Source organism: Callospermophilus lateralis, chromosome 1, assembly GCF_048772815.1.
Source record: "Callospermophilus lateralis isolate mCalLat2 chromosome 1, mCalLat2.hap1, whole genome shotgun sequence".
NCBI classification, from domain to species: domain Eukaryota; kingdom Metazoa; phylum Chordata; class Mammalia; order Rodentia; family Sciuridae; genus Callospermophilus; species Callospermophilus lateralis.
The window spans coordinates 208,549,203-208,564,244 of record NC_135305.1 but is presented as its reverse complement, the minus strand read 5'-3'; the positions used below and the strand labels follow the sequence as shown (position 1 = coordinate 208,564,244).

Genomic DNA, 15,042 nt, shown 5'->3' with positions numbered 1-15,042 from the left:
TTGGGTCTGTGGGTGAGAGGGGGAGTATCCAGCTGAGTTTTGACTAATTCCAGGCTTTCTGAAGCCTTTTCTCCAGGATCCCTCTCGTCTTTTGATGCAGTTCTCTGCCTTATCCAAGCTGTGTAACCATGGGCCAGATCTCAACCTCTCTGAACTACTGTCCTCACATGAAAATAAGTGTAACTCATGAACTACAAGATGCAGGCGATTGGTTAAACAATGCACCTATAGTGCTTGTAAATGTGCCAGACACAGCAAAGGAGCTTGAAAAATGGCAACTCTCCAATTATGCATCCTGCTGAGTGGAACTAACTAGGTTAAATATAGGTGGTGAGACAGGTGAGGAGATGGAGACAGCTGTACATGTGATCTTCAACAATCTGGACTCAAAAAGGATAGGTGGCAGCAAGAGGACTCACATAGACCACAGACCACCCCAGGCTCCAGAAGACGAATACAGGGAGGGGGACAGATAGAGAAAATAACAGCACCACTAGGAAATACAAGCAAGACTGGAATAAGAGAGGCAGAATAACAGCTAGCCAGAAACCGAAGAGGAAGCAGAACAGGGCTGAGGAGATGCCATGTTGCCTAATAGGCTTGAGCCTTGAAACACAATTTCAGGACACAGGAACAGACCGATTGAGTTGGTGACAAAAATGCTTTGGAGACCTTAGAGTGGAATGATTTACTCCCTGATTCATGTCCTCCCTATGGATCCTGGATCCCCTCAATACTAATGGAGATAGGCCAGCCTCTGCAAAGGTCCACAAGCCTTTCCCAGTTTATGCTCAGCACCCCTCAGGTTGTGCTGCTAAAAATAAAAATCAGCCTCAGAAAGATATTGTGTCCACAGTCCATCCCTGTTATCCTGTCACACTGGGCAGCTTGACCTTGGAGGGCCTTCATCTCTTCTACTTTTCCCACTCACAGCACCATATAGGAGAAACCAGTCCACAGGGTTTACCAGGGATGTGCATAAAAGTACAAAAATGTTCTGTTAAAAAACCCTAAAACCTGAGATGATTGAAGAGCCAGATTCCCAGACACCATCTGAGTCCTCCCAGGTGCTTGGAGATGTCCCCAATTCCCAGTACCCTGGAGCATGCAAAGTTGTGTGTGTGCCTGGGGAGTGCTGCTGTGCTATGCCAGACCATGGGTCTGTCTTTAAGTCTGTCCTGCTGGTTGGGACAAGCCAGGAGTGTTCATGAGTTGTCAAAGAGCTGCATCCTGTCCAAGGTAGCTAAAGAGTGGAGTCCATCAGTGAGTGGCCATTCTCAGGAAGCATGATGCGGGTGCTGGCACCTGTCCGGGCAGATGATGTATAGTGGGCAGACTTGTGGGAGGACCGGCGGAGGCACATACAGCAGAGGAGGCGACGGAAGGTGCGGCGCATCTCAGCATCTCGGCATGAGTATACTGCGGCATTGACCAGTGAATTGGACTCAGCCAAGAGCAGGAAATACTTCTCCACAGCCAGGACATTGCAGGACTTGCAGTCCAGACCATCCAGGAGCAGCACCACCTGGCCGGGTGTCCAGCAGACCACAAATGCCCCTGCAGGATGGAAGCCAAAGTGAGCAAAGCAAGGTGTCAGGAGGCCTGGCACTCAGGGCTAGGGCAGTCCTCAGAGCTCAGGCCATAACTGTGCAGTATGTGCTCCAAGAGCTGCCTGTCTTGCTGGCTTGGCAGTGTGGCAGACAAAAATGCTAAGAGGGGAGACCTTTCTCTGATTTGTCTGCCTGAAGGGATGTCTTTCCAAGGTAGTCAGGCCCCTGGAGGCTTCTGTATGGAGATTTGTTCAATGAGGGAAAGGAGGTTACTGTGGCAGGATGGGTAGGGTGGGGGATAACTGGAAAGAGTTGATCTTTGTTCAGGGGTGGTACAGTATATCATCACCCAGTTCTTTCTATATACAATTGCCCTGCGAAGAACTCTTAGGGGCTTCTCATGGAACTCTGAACAAAATCTGGCCCTGTTTGGGATCTTCAAGGCCTTCCTAATCTTCCCTTTCCTTGCAGGCTAACCACATGGACTCTGGTCTGGTCTTGCCCTCGGGTTTGTACTTTCTGTTTTCTCTCTTGGAACTCGGAAGAACATCCCCCACCCAAACTATGCCCTACCATCAATTCAATCAGGTCACCTATTCAAGTCATTGTTTTGCACAAAACAATGGTTAGGTTAGGTCCCAGTGGCCCAGGGCAGGTTGAGTGTCTCACTCACCAAGGATGATGACAACAGTCTTGACCAGGCTGAGTGTGGTCTCTCGGTAGCGGGGGTGGCAGCTGACATGCTCGGCCATGCGCTGCACTCGCCTACGCACGTAGAAGAAAATGCGGGTGTAGACAGCTACCATGAGCAGGAAGACAAGCAGGCTGGATAGGGCCCACACAGCTAGGTAGGAGCGGCTGAGCAGGGGAGCCATGCGCGAACAGCGGTCCAGGGCACAGAGGCAGTGCCAGGAGTGGGCAGGCAGCAGTCCTAGGCCCAGTGCGGCAACCCACACAACCACAATGAGCATGACAACCCGGCCACGCGGCAGGCGGCTGTGCAGCTGCACAGCCATCACACTGCGGTGCCGCTCCACAGCAATGGCCAACAGTGTGGCCACTGATGCTGTCAGGCTTGTGTCCAGCAGGCCTTGTCTCAGGAACCAGCCCTTGAGCGAAAGCCGGGCCGTGCGTGGGCCCGTGTGGAACATGAGGAAGAGGTAAGCCACACCAGCAAACAGGTCTGCTGCAGCCAGGTTGCCAAGCAGGTAGTAAATGGGCTGGTGGAAGCGGCGGTTGGAGGCAATGGCTGCAATAACCAGCAAGTTAGTCAGTAGCACCAGCACACTGACAGTCAGCCCCAGTGCCACCACCACCACATCCTTGGGCCGCCAATAAGAGCTGAGCTCTTTGCCACTGTTGTTGTAGAAAAAGCCGATGGTCTCATTGTAGTAGCACTGGCCCATGGTGACCATCTGGGGGCACAGAAAGAGAGGTATCAGTGCAAGTGGCCCTTATAGGAAGGACACAAGAGCAGGCGGCAGCTAGTCACCAACAGGACAGCAAGGGCTGCAATCTTTGATGCCTCTGAGCAAATCGCCTGTGGTGGGGATTAGAGTGGCCTAGAAAAAGCAAGCACCATAGGGTGGGAGTGGGGGAGTGAGTTATTTATTATATCTACTAATAAAACCTACTAATACAGACTTATTAAAAAAGCAACGGCTTGTTTTGTTTTTTAACCTTAAGAACCAAACAAAACTCAACTACATTCAATTCCGTTCCAAGAGCCACCAATCTACGACCTAGTAGAGGAGTAGGGGTTGAGGGGGAGGGGAAGTTAGGGCAGGACAAAAGAGGAGTGAGCTGACCAGGGAAGGTCAATTTGGCGCCGGGGTCAATGCACCGAGCACAGACCAAGGGTGAGGTCACTTGTTGGGACCCTGCGGGTGGTGCCGAGATATGGAGGAGACTGACTGGGCAGATCAGAACAGGTAGGGAGGCGGCTCCAGAAGTTGGGCGGCAGGATTCGCGCGCGAGAGCTCCCAAAGCAGGCGGGGCATCGGCCCTTCCGGGTGAGATGAAGGACCCTGGCGGTCTCCGGGACAAAGAGGGCGGTCAAAGAAGCCGCAGTTCGCGGGGCCTCCAGGTGCCCCCAGGCTGAAGCAGAGAAGGGGGCGTGCCTCGCCCTTCCCCAACCTGCGCCCGCCCAGAGCCCGCCGTTGCTCTTACCTGGACCTACCTCCCTTCAAGCTGCAGACGGGGCGGGCTCCTGGGGGATCGCAGCGGGCCTGAAGTCCATGGCCCCGCAATCACGGCGGGAGCGGAGGAGCTTTCGGGTGTGCAGGAGCCCGCGAGCAAGAAGGAGAGGCGGGGTTCAGCCGTCCCGCCCCCGCCTCCACCCAGGCCGTGGTGCCCCGCCCCTGCCACCTGGGGGAGCCCTACCGCGCCCCCGCCACCTGGAGAAGCTCCGCCTCAGGACCGGTCGGAAGTGGGGTCGCCCGGAACTGCAGTCCCGCCGTTTCCTCCTCGCTTTGCGGCCCAGTGGTCGCCCCTCTGTAGTTCCGGCTCGGGACTCCCACCCCAGTCCCTGCACACCTCACGCGCCCGCAGTTTCGAGTCTTCAGGGATGACTCACTTGGCAGCCGGATAATTCCTTCCGTGACCCTACGCTGCTCGGGCGCAGCTGAGGGTGGCCTCTGGCTCCGATTCACTGCTCCAGACCCCCAACCCACTCAGTCCCACCCCGCCCTCTCCCTGGTGCCCAATCGTCCTCCGAGTTACAAGCCACGCCCTGATCCGACTTGGCTCCCACCGCGGGGACCCCAGCCCAGCTTCTGCTTCCCTCAGCTCACAACTACCACTTCCCTCAGCTCACAACTACCGCAGCGGCCTCCCTTGCCCCAGAAACCTTTCTGTCCCGCTCAAATTTCTTGCAATGTTTTCTCTGCGCCCCCTGCGCTGCCCAGTCCTGTGGCTTCCTCCCCCGCTTCTGCGCGGCAGCCCGGGGCTCCCACACTGCGCAGCACACAGCCCCATTGTCCCGGTTATCTGCGCTTTGGTTATATTTGTTTGATTATGCAGGACCAGATCCGGGACAAGGAGCTCTGGGAGGGCCAGGCGGTGTGACTCAGCTGGGTGTCCAGGTCCAATCCTTAATTGCCTGAAGGTTTTAGAAGGGTGTTTGAGCATGAAGAAAGGGGGCTTTGGTTTCCCTGATAGGTAAAAATGGGGCCCAGGGGTGCTGCTCTTGCTGGCCTCTTCCCTGTCACCATCCCTGGGCAAAGACAGACAAAAAGAATATATAGGGCTGTTTATTTAGAGGCCATCTGATCCCAAGCTGCAGGCACCACCAGGATGTGGGGTCTGGGTTGCCCATCTCCTCCAAGAATGGAATACTTGGAATCTGAGGAGGCAGGTGGGAAAGGAGTGGTGATCATAACCAAAGTAGTAAAACATACCCCTATCCCTGAGGTCAAAGTCTAAGGCAGACCCCAAGGATCTCATGACCTTGTATTGACCCTGAGTGTTGACCCTGAGTGACCTATGAACCTGAGAGGCCCTGATGCTTGAAACCACCTGTGTCTGGTGGGAAATTCCTGGGACATTGCCCCAAAAGTGTCTTAGGCCTCCCTAGGCCGTGTAGTCTTTCCTTATAGGTGGGGAGAGGTAAGGAGATATGGGTCCATCTTCTTTGTCCTGGGCTCCTTAGGATGGTCAGAGATGGTCCTCAGTTTCCTCAGGCTGGGGGTCTGGGCAGCAGGTCCTAGGCACAGCCTCACTGTCCAGCTTAGAGAGTAAGCGGGCAGTCTCCTGGGTGATCTCAAAATGCTTAGGTAGTGGGGTGCGTCGCAGGGGGCTGTTGTCAGGGGAGGCAGCAGAAGGGCCTGGCCCCCGCCCCCTCAGACTTCCTCTGTGTATTGAGATAGGGGCCTCCTCACACAGCTTGGAAGCCACCAGGGCCAAACTGGACAGTTGATGAGTAACAGGCCGCACACCTCCCCGCGGATACTTCACTGGCTGGCGGCTGAAATGGCCGCGGGACTGTGTTCCTAGGAGTGAGTCCTCAGGGCCTTGGCTGGACACTGTTGGGTGGGGTGGTCAATGCTTAGTATCCCCAAGTCCTCTGGATCCCTCCCCCCCCATCTCAGCCAAGCCATCCCTCAGGAAGGGGCATCCCCAGAACTCCTAAGCTACTTTCCTATACTCACCTTCCCCTTCCCCATTTTTGGTATCTTCAGCCACTTCCTCTCTTTGGTCACTCTGCAGAGCTGGAATCTGCAGGGAGAAACCCAAGAATGTGACCCCAATGATAAAATTTCAGTTAAGACTCTTCTAGAGCCAGTGGTTTATTCCTGGCCATGCAAAATCTCCTGTGCAATTTGGGGGCAGACTATGTTCTTAAAAGTCTTCTGCTTGCCCCTCCTGCACAGAGTTCTGTGAAGGGGCAGTAACTTCCTTTTTCATCAGAGGGCCAGCCTAGGGAGGGGCCTAGCCAGCTCCAATTCAGACTGGGTGGTGCCTCTGAGCTACTGTCTCCATCCTAGGCTATTTTCTGCACTTTTATCCACCTTACCTCAGCTTTCTAGTTTCTCTGTATATCCTCACTGTTCTTTTGCCAAATAGTAATGATGACTTGAACTCTATGTGTTGAATACTAAGCACCTCATAAGCTATTCCATTTCTCATACTCACAATTCGCAGCCTTTTCCTAGCTCTGCAGAAGGGGTCCTTAAGATGGTAGGTGTAGCAGGATCAATGAAGTAGGGGAGCCTCCTGTAGCAGTCCTGAGCACAGGCTATGGGCACAGACTGCCTGAAGTGGCTGTTGCTGCCATTTTCCTGATTCACAGCTGAGCTCTGGATTCTGGTGGGTGAGCCCCACTAGATTCTGACTGCCATGACTCCCCATCAGGGTTACTTAATTACTTAAATCCTTAGCTGTATCATCTTAGCAGTAAATAGTTTTCACTAACAGTAATCTGCTTCTCAGAGCTGTGACAAAGGCAACAGGAAGCTTATATAGTGCCCATAAATAGTAGGTATGGATTCAATGGTAGTCCATGCTCCATGCAGAGTAAGAGTGGCCCATACCCCATACATAGTAGGTGCATAATTAGTGGCAGAGGGCAGAGCCATTGGGGTCAATCCTTCTTTGGACTCACTTCCTACCACTTTCCCATTGCTCATTCATTGCAAGATAGGATTGTGCTCTGACCATACCAGGCAAACTCTACCTCATGGCCTCTGACTAGCTGTTCTCTTTGTCTGGGATACCCTTTCCCAGATTTACACCAGGCTCATTCCACCCTCATATCCTTTCAATTTTTGCTGAAATCTATCTGTTCCATAAAATCTGCCCATGTATTCTTATCTAGTGCTATAAACTGCCCTCCATGCTGGCACAATGGCACATGCCTATAATCCCAGTGACTTGGGAGGCTGAGGCAGGAAGATCACAAACTCAGGGTCAGCTTAGGCAATCTGAAAAGACCCTGTCTCAAAAAACTGAGAGAACTGGGGATATAGCTCAGTGGTAAAGTGCTCTTGGGTTCAATCCCCAGTACCCAAAACCAAACAAAACCCCCCAAACTGTCCTCCACTTATCAACCTGGTGTCTGTGGTGTCCCATTACTTGCTCTGTCTTTCTTTCCTCTATAGTACTTGTCTCTGTCACCTTGTAACATCCTATATAACTGATTTTATATCATATTTGTTTATTGTTGGTCTTTTCCCACCCCACTAAAATGCAGATACCAAGAGGATGAGGCCTTAATTATTTAGCTTACTGATGTTTCTTAGAACAACGTTTGGCACAAAGTAAATGTTTGATAAATATTCTGTTGAATGAATAATCGCCCATGCTATACCTTTACAGGGTGTCCCCTGTTGTTACAATCACAGGTCAAGGTTAGTAATCACACGTCAAGGGAAAGGGATCCATTATTACCCACCCTTTCATTCCTCACTATTTCTTCCAGAATGAGCAAGATTAAATAAGGAAGGGAGGGGAGAACGGAAGAAATTTTAAAGGTAAAAGAAGATAGAAAATGGGAGAATTAAACAGAGATAAGGCTCTCCCTGCATGTGTGTGTCCAACAGGCTCCTACCTTGGAGAATGTGGCCTCAGAATGCTCCTCCTGAGACTTAGAGTCTGGGTCAGGGTCCGAGGCTAGGACTGGGGACTGTGACTCTGAGTCAAGGAATGGGACTGGAGGTTGGGGGCTGGTTGTAAGGGGCTCAGGGGCTGGGCTGGGGTCTTGGGGCAGTGGCTCTGTGGCCAGGGGGAGCTCGTCCATCCCGAAGATCTGCTCGTAGTGCACAATGAGGAACTCAACAAGCTGAGCCTGGTGTCCAGAGTCTAGCAGGCAGGTGACAGGGCTGGTACCAGCTGCCCATGGACCATCTGGTGGCCGCAGAAGCGTTGGCCCAAATACAATTCCCAAGTTGTTGGCAGACATCTTGTTTTCTTCAAACCGTGCAGCCACCCTGGGGATGGTATGAGGAGAAGGATCAGGGTATGAGGTGCAAGGTAACAGCTGAGGGTAAGGGTAAGACCTATAGCCAGCCTAGTGGTGACTTGCCCATGTCTCAGGTAATTGATCCTGGTCATTGAGACCAGCAGCCACATGTCCAGAGATGGGAGTCAGGTATTAAGGTTCAGAGCTCAGAAAACATGTCAAAGATCAGAGGTCAGTATCAGGGGTTAGCAATCACATGTAGAGGGAAAGGGATAACAATTCAGGGCTCAGGGACCAATACACACCTGAATAGATGGGCCACCAGGTGCCGTAGAGTGTTGTAGTTAGAATCAGGCAGTTGTACCAAGAGAGTCTTCAGCGAGCAGATAACTTCAGGACTGGGGCTGGGGGTCCCAGGGTTGTCCCCAGAGTCTGCATGCAGGGTCTTAGCCAGAGAGATGAAGGCATCGTAGAAGTGGAAGGGGACCACAGGGTCGGTGAGCTGGAGGGAAAAGGGCAGGGGTTCATGAGTATAGGTAGTCTGCCAAGGGTCCTCAGCCCCTGCCCATCCCCACCCTCCCAAGTCCCCTGAGTACCCACCTCCTGGAGAAACCGCTTAAGGACACTTGAGATGTCATGAGGTGAATTTCCTGACAGTTCCACCAGTGCTCGACCATTCTCAAAGGCTTGGCACAGTCGCTCCACGCGAACCCGGGATCCGCTGACCCGGTAAATGCCCTATAGGGCATAAAAGACACCTGGCTTATGATCCAACCATCAATAGGGTAAAGTCATTTCTGGGGACAGTCTAGGGCCAAGGCAGCACCTGAACACTCAGGGCACGGTGTTCTATCTCAGCTGTGCATTTGGTGATCACAAAGGGAACCTCCTCTGGGAAGTCCCTGGGAAGCTGTAGAAAGTCGACTCCAAAGAGAGGTGTCCGGACTGGGAGCCGCTGGTGTCCGCAGAAGATCAGCAGGGTCTCCAGACATCGCTTATGACAGGTCAGGAAGCACTGGGGAGAAAGTCACAGAGTGAGTGAGGTCATTGGGGGTCAGTGAGAAAAAAAGACAGTTGTAGGGCTCCTCAGGGAATGGAGGGTATGTAGGAGATCATCAGATCAGGGTGGGTCCTGAAGGCAGGAAGGTTTTAGGGATCTTAGGTCATTAGGGGTCAACAGAGGTCATTGGGTCATCAGTCCAGGACATACCTCTTCACACTCAGTCCCACTGACCATGAAGGCTTCACACTCCCGACATTTGGCTGGACCCCGCAGCCGCCGTAGCCTGTGGGTCTGAGCCGCAGTGGACAGCGTCCACTTCCTGAAAGGGCTGCCGAGCCCATTCTCCAGCCCATCTCCCACGTCTACAGGGAGACAGGGTCAGATTTGCCTGGTCCACTTCCCACCCTGCCCCACCCCACCTGCTTCAGTCTTACCAGGGTCTCGCTCCTCAAAGTCATCTGAAGATTCAGTGCCTGTGGATGAGACCTTCACCAGCCTCCGTGTACCAGGGCCTGGGGACAGATGGTTATAGGGGTTATGGGAGATTCCAGGTTAAGGACACACAGTCTTGGTTTTCAGAGCTTCCAGAACCTCCCACAGATGTTCTTGAGGAAAGGGCTCACAGGTCAGCAAGGAGTCAGAGAGGTCAGGGGTTAAGCATTAGAGAATGGGTCAGGCATCTGTGGGGTATTTATAAGTCTGATGATCAAGAGAATAGTTTGAGGAAATAGGCCAGGGCTGTGGGATAGGTCAGAGGTCAAGGACGGGTTAGAGATTGGGTCCGAGGTTGGCCAGGGGCTGGAGTATGGCCATAGGTGGGGAGTGGGTCAGGATCAGGTCCTATTCCTCACCTGGGCTGGAAGTGGGAGAGTCCAAGGACCGAGACTCACTGCCGCCACCCACACTGTCCACATCACTGCCAGGAGTAGGACCTGGAGTCCCTAGGTGCAGACAGGTCAGTAAGGATGGACCCTAGCCTGGCACCACTCTTACCTGACTCTCACTACACTCACCCTGCCAGCCTATGCCAGTGTCCTCCCAAGGGCCTTGCTCTGCGGAACTCTCGTCCAGCCTGGGAGGTGGGGGCCCAGAGAGCTTCTTTCTTGAATCCAGAGGGGAGCTGAGACAAGAAGAGAGGAGTTTTAGGGCTCCATCCCCAAGAAACTGGCCTGGTGTGACAGTACCCAGACATCACTTCTAGGTTTGCAAGTCCTAATGCCCATGAGCCTCCTGCTTCCTTGAATGCAGTGGCCCCAAAGTCCCGGACCTTCCCCTACAGGGTCAATTCCTCCCTCCCACCTCGAGCAAACAAAACCACAAACAAAACCCAGAGACGTGAGTACTAAACTCCATTGAAGCTTCTAGTTCTCTGATCTTCAGTACTCTGTTCATTAGTACTAACAGCCCCCAGGATCACTCCCAACCCAGAACCAAGCCTCACCTGTTCCCCATGGGTACAAACTCCTGGAAGGTGAAGGCCCGCGGTGGGGGCGGTGGATCCTCAGGCCGCAGCGCCCGCACAAACTCCTGGTAGCGCTGGCCAGGTTCGAAGGGCGCACAGCACTCAGCCAAAGCTGCGAATGCGCGAGGACCGCGTTCAGCCTGTGCTCTGCGCAGCCCAAAGAGGCCTAGGGTCACCTGTGGGGCGGTAACAGAGTAAAGAAGGGCGGGGCCGGGTACCCTGGGGGAGGAGCCAGAGCCCCATTGGTAAGGGTTTGGGGGCGGGGCAGTAACAAGGCCACAGTTTAGGGACTAGGGCTGTCATCTAGGCCAGGGACTTGGTTAAAGTAAAGGCTTCTTCAAGGTCTGGGGCCCAACGGCCTGGCAGGGAGATGGAGTCCTGGGGTCCCAGGAGTGACTCAGGGGCTGGGTGGAGGGGCACTCAGCTGGGGCACAAAGGGATGAGCGAGAGTGGCGAAGGGAAAGAGCTGCCAAGGGAAAGAGCCTCACCCTCCTCAGCACTTCATCCCCCTGCAACACCAGCTTGCGCACATGGGACACAATCCGATGCTTGGTGTTTTCCAGGTCCTGCTGGCGTGCGTTGGCCTCGCGGACGCAGGCCTGATAAAACACCTCAGCCTCCAGTGCCTGGGGAAACCGAGGCCGTGGGTGGCGACAAAGAGAAACGTGTGGATGAGAGTGGAGAGTGGGGGGGTGCCCAATGAAAGGGGGACACAGGACTGACTCCCCACCTTGGCCTGGGCCTCCTCTCGGGACCTCCGCCGCCGCTCCTGCTGCTTGCTGGTTCCAGGGGAGGCTTGAGGGGCATGGTCCTCAGGGGACCCCTGGGAGCGCGCCCAAAGTTCCTCACTGCGCTGCGTATACTGGAGCTGGGCCCGCCGCAGTATCTGCACTGCCTCGTTCTGGAGGGTCATGGAGGGTGGGGTTTGGAGGGAAGTTAGTGACTGGCCTCTTATTCCTCCACTTGCCATCCCCCACCACTCGGCATCTCACCATACGCTTCTGCTCCTTTATCCATTGCTCCTTGAACTCCTTCCGCCATTTCTCAATCTCAGTCCGTTTGGCAGCCAGTGGCTAGCAAGGGTGAGGGATAGCCTCAGAAACCCCCCGGAGGTGCCACCCACCAGTATTCTCCATTCCTTACACCTGTATGCCTTTTCTTCTGAACCCTTTCCTTTTTTTCTTTTTCTTTTTCTTTTTTTGCAGTGCAGGGGATGGGACCCAGGGCCTCCTGCATTGGCTCCTCCACTGAGCCACACCCCAAACACTGGATCCTTTTCTGAGTCTGTATGTGAGAGTCTTCTCACCCAGGCCTTCTCTCCCCTATCGGTGTGATCATGAACAGAACTTCAGTGATCATCCCATCCTTTCTGCCTGGATCCAAACACATCAAGGTCATCTTCTGAGAATACTCAGCATTCATATATCCTTCTTTATAAACATAAACAGTTTTGCAACTGCACAGGAAGCCTGGTTTGAATCTCTGCTGGGTAACCTTGAGCAAGTTCCTGAGCATCCCTGGGCCTCAGCTTCCTCATCAGCATAATGGCAATGATGATGGTAGCAGTGACTTCCTCCCAAATTGTTGGGAATGGAAGGAATCCCACACAAAGGACATCAGAGTGCCCACCCCCTTACCTGGTAGTAATCTCTTTTCTGCTGGGCTACTGTCTCCAAGGCCAGGGTTCCCAGGTTGAGATCATGCTCCAGAAACAGAGTGTAGATATACTGCAGTGGCATGTGGCTCTGGGAGTAGGGTTAGGGGATGCTGAGGATCAGAGGACAGAGATGGGAAACCGGAAGGTTTGGGCTCTGGGGAAGTCTGCTCATGGTTACCTGCTGGTGGATGGACACCTTGCCAGCCTCAGCAATCTTCATGATGCTTTTAGCAAACTCCTGCTCTGTGGGGGAGTGGGGGGGAGACATCAGGGTCCAGACATCAGGGTCCAACTCCCTGAGGGCTGGGGTTGGGTAGAAGGGGCCCTCACCATAACTGGCTCTCTTTTCAGTCCAGGCCAGCAGCTCCTTGGCATAGCGGCTCCATGTCTTGGCGTAATCCAGAGCTGCATCCACGCCCCCTTTGGTCCTTATGAGCCTCAAATCCAACTCCACCCCTGGGGAAGATGGGTGGAACCCTTAACTCTGAACATTGCCCTTCATTAGAAGTTTTCCCTGAGCCCTGGGACTAGTCCAGTAGCCCATGTCCTATACCCTCATGGCTCCAACATCCCCATTTGGATCAGTGTTCTGATGGCAACTTTACAGACTCTCTACCCAGACTGGGGACTCCCTGAGGGCTGGGGCTTGGATCTGTTGTGTGCACTGCTGTGTTCCCTGAACCTGAACAATGCCTGACATGGAACAGAGTCAGTGCTGACTTATTGAAGAAAGAACTCCTTTCTGCCCCCATTATCCTGGCCTCAATGTTCCCTACCTGTGAAGGGCGCAAGACCCTCTGGGGAGGGGCCACTCCAACGGCTGGCTTCACTGGTCTGGTGGGGGGGAGACAGCATTCAGGAGCAAGTACGGCAGAGATTCTGGCTCAGGCCCCTCTTTCTTGTCCCCCATGTCCCACTTACCACAGTGGCTGTGGTGACCTTGTCAGGATCCAGGTCTTCTGAGATTACAGGGTCTCCAGACAACATCTCGAAGGTTCTGAGGGGCAAGGGGGTCAGAGGCCACCTCTGTCCAGTCTGTCCTGCATGTATGTGTGGGGAGGTGCTGGGGACCCTAGGGCAGTTTGGGGGACAGTCCTGTGGCATCTCTTGTGTCTGGAAGGTCTAAGGATTTGGCAGAAGCCAGGTGAGGATTTTTTTATTTTTATAGGGTTTGAAAGGCCCTATATAACTTTGGGGTTCATAGAGTACTACTATAGCAACCTCAGTTGTTTTAAAGGTTCACAAGAAGGATGTGTGGGGGGCTTAGGGCCACTTTGGGAATATATCTAAAACATCTGGAATCCTATCTTAGACTTTTGATATTATTAGATAAGTGGGTCCAGATGATGCAGGTTCCAAATGGGGCTTAGGGGCACCTGCATGATTGGAAGTTTTGGGGATCCTGGCAGGATTTGGGTGATCCAGGTTCAGACTCACACATTTCCCAGTGAGATCTCGAGATTATCCAGGCTGCGGAAGATGTCACTGTACCTCTTTCTGCTCTCAGGAGTTGGGGGGATCCCTGGGGGAGCGGAGTGTAATATATGGGCCAACCACTGCCTCCCTCCACCCACAACACCACAAGCCACAATCAGCACCCCAACCAATCTAATTTAGAGGGGTGGAGAGAGAGTGCAGGGGTGAGGGGAGAGTGGGATGCAGGGAGAGTGGGCTTAGGTGGGGCCAACTCAGGGCAGGCAGATGGACCCAAATACAACCACAGACAGCTGCTCAGAGGAGCAGAGACACCCACACAGGCGGGAACCCAGAAGCAAAACAACAAAACATTCCCCAGATGCAGCTACATTATCCGGGAGGACAGAGATGGCTTGACAATGGAACCACATGGACCCCAGGCCAGACAGATGGAAATACACGTGGGACACACAGGCACAGAGCCTGCGGCATAAACACATGGACAGACTGAAACCACGAGGGACTTCAAGACTGAGTGACTCTCCACATACAAGAGACACAAAGACATCCGGAAACACAAGTCGGACCTTTTCCACATTTCTGCTGCCGCCCCCGCCCCCTCTTCTAGGGGCCTCAGATCAACACTGTCCGCTCCCTGGGGCTACGGAGGAGCCCTGTGGGGATCTTACTGCGTTGCCCTCTCCCACAGCGGTCGTGACACCCTGCCCCCATCACAAAAATCAGAAGCAGAAGCGGCCACTTCCCTTTCCTGGGCCCCCTCCCCCGCAGCGTCCTGGGTGAAGGCTCATTAGTGGATGGAGGCTAGTCAAGAGCTGATGTCCCGAGCCCCTCCTGGTTGGGGGATCCCCACCATGAAGGATCCCTGCGATTTTTCAAATCAGGAACTCTTTTCCCGGCTCTCGAGACCAAGAAGGACAGACGGAGTTACTCAATCTAGGAACTGAGACGGACATCGTGGAAATCTACCCCATGCTCAGATTCAAGACCCCCTACCTGGCTCTGATGTATCCATAGTTAAGCCCAGGGATCGTTCAGCGGAGACCTGGCCAGCGACAGGGCTGCACGCCGGCGGGGGACCAGCCCCGATTTCCTGCCGCTGCCGGCGCCGCCCGGGTCCTGCCCGCCCCGCCTCTCCGAAACCACGCCCACCAAAAGATCACGCCCCACGCGACGGCCACACCCCCGAGGCCCTGAAGCCAGGTCTGCGGCCACCGCTCAAGCAACCTTAAGATCCCGTCTGGTTGGAGTCTCTCCGTTGACCATCCTGAGTTGCAACGCCCCAGATTAGGGCATCTAGGACTTCGTACAAGACTGGTCATTTTCTTAGATTTCTGTGCCAACCGAACGCCCACGAAGCCCCAACCTCAAGACCGTCGTTCTGGGGTGTCTGTCCCAGAAACTTCCACACCCTATGACCCAGTAACCTCCAAGCCCAGAGGTATCTCGGAATCCACGCCCGCAGGATTCGGGCAATGGTGACTCCTGGTGGAGGCCTGACGTTCTGCATGATTCAAAGTAGAATATGCTGGGGTTCAG

The 15,042-nt window shown here is 53.9% G+C and overlaps 2 protein-coding genes across 5 annotated transcripts; both read right to left on the bottom strand.

Annotated features, from left to right (window-relative positions):
- Positions 1–680: 680 nt before the first annotated feature.
- Lpar2 (lysophosphatidic acid receptor 2) lies at positions 681–4,190 on the bottom strand. 2 transcript variants are annotated; one of them, XM_076870122.2, is made up of 3 exons: positions 3,720–4,190; positions 2,224–2,965; positions 681–1,557 (listed from the first exon to the last, which is right to left on the bottom strand). In XM_076870122.2, exons 2-3 carry the CDS (start codon positions 2,963–2,965, stop codon positions 1,244–1,246), a joined length of 1,056 nt encoding a protein of 351 aa, XP_076726237.1. In that variant the 5' UTR covers positions 3,720–4,190; the 3' UTR covers positions 681–1,243. The 2 variants fall into 2 exon arrangements, with proteins under 2 accessions (XP_076726237.1, XP_076726229.1); XM_076870114.1 differs by lacking the exon at positions 3,720–4,190 and adding an exon at positions 3,359–3,659.
- Positions 4,191–4,785: 595 nt separating this feature from the next.
- On the bottom strand, positions 4,786–14,622 carry Gmip (GEM interacting protein). 3 transcript variants are annotated; one of them, XM_076845147.2, is made up of 21 exons: positions 14,500–14,622; positions 13,507–13,591; positions 12,991–13,066; positions 12,846–12,903; positions 12,400–12,525; positions 12,248–12,312; positions 12,050–12,157; positions 11,405–11,485; positions 11,143–11,313; positions 10,901–11,038; positions 10,392–10,588; positions 9,964–10,070; positions 9,802–9,891; positions 9,385–9,462; positions 9,158–9,312; positions 8,774–8,962; positions 8,548–8,685; positions 8,253–8,449; positions 7,597–7,975; positions 5,699–5,765; positions 4,786–5,572 (listed from the first exon to the last, which is right to left on the bottom strand). In XM_076845147.2, the coding sequence occupies exons 1-21, from the start codon at positions 14,516–14,518 to the stop codon at positions 5,205–5,207; spliced, it is 2,892 nt and encodes a 963-aa protein (XP_076701262.1). In that variant the 5' UTR covers positions 14,519–14,622; the 3' UTR covers positions 4,786–5,204. The 3 variants fall into 3 exon arrangements, with proteins under 3 accessions (XP_076701262.1, XP_076701272.1, XP_076701282.1); XM_076845157.2 differs by having other exon boundaries at positions 9,802–9,882; XM_076845167.2 differs by lacking the exon at positions 14,500–14,622 and having other exon boundaries at positions 13,509–13,579.
- Between the last annotated feature and the right edge of the window lie 420 nt (positions 14,623–15,042).

Coding starts and splice junctions, on each gene's coding strand:
- Gmip (XM_076845147.2), bottom strand. Junction 8,963..9,157: donor GTGGGACTGAGTGTGAAGAG/GTATGTCCTGGA, acceptor CTTTCTCCCCAG/TGCTTCCTGACCTGTCATAA. Junction 5,573..5,698: donor CAAAAATGGGGAAGGGGAAG/GTGAGTATAGGA, acceptor CCCACCCAACAG/TGTCCAGCCAAGGCCCTGAG.
- Lpar2 (XM_076870122.2), bottom strand. CDS start 2,965: ATGGTCACCATGGGCCAGTGCTACTACAATGAGACCATCGGCTTTTTC. Junction 1,558..2,223: donor GACTGTTGTCATCATCCTTG/GTGAGTGAGACA, acceptor TCCATCCTGCAG/GGGCATTTGTGGTCTGCTGG.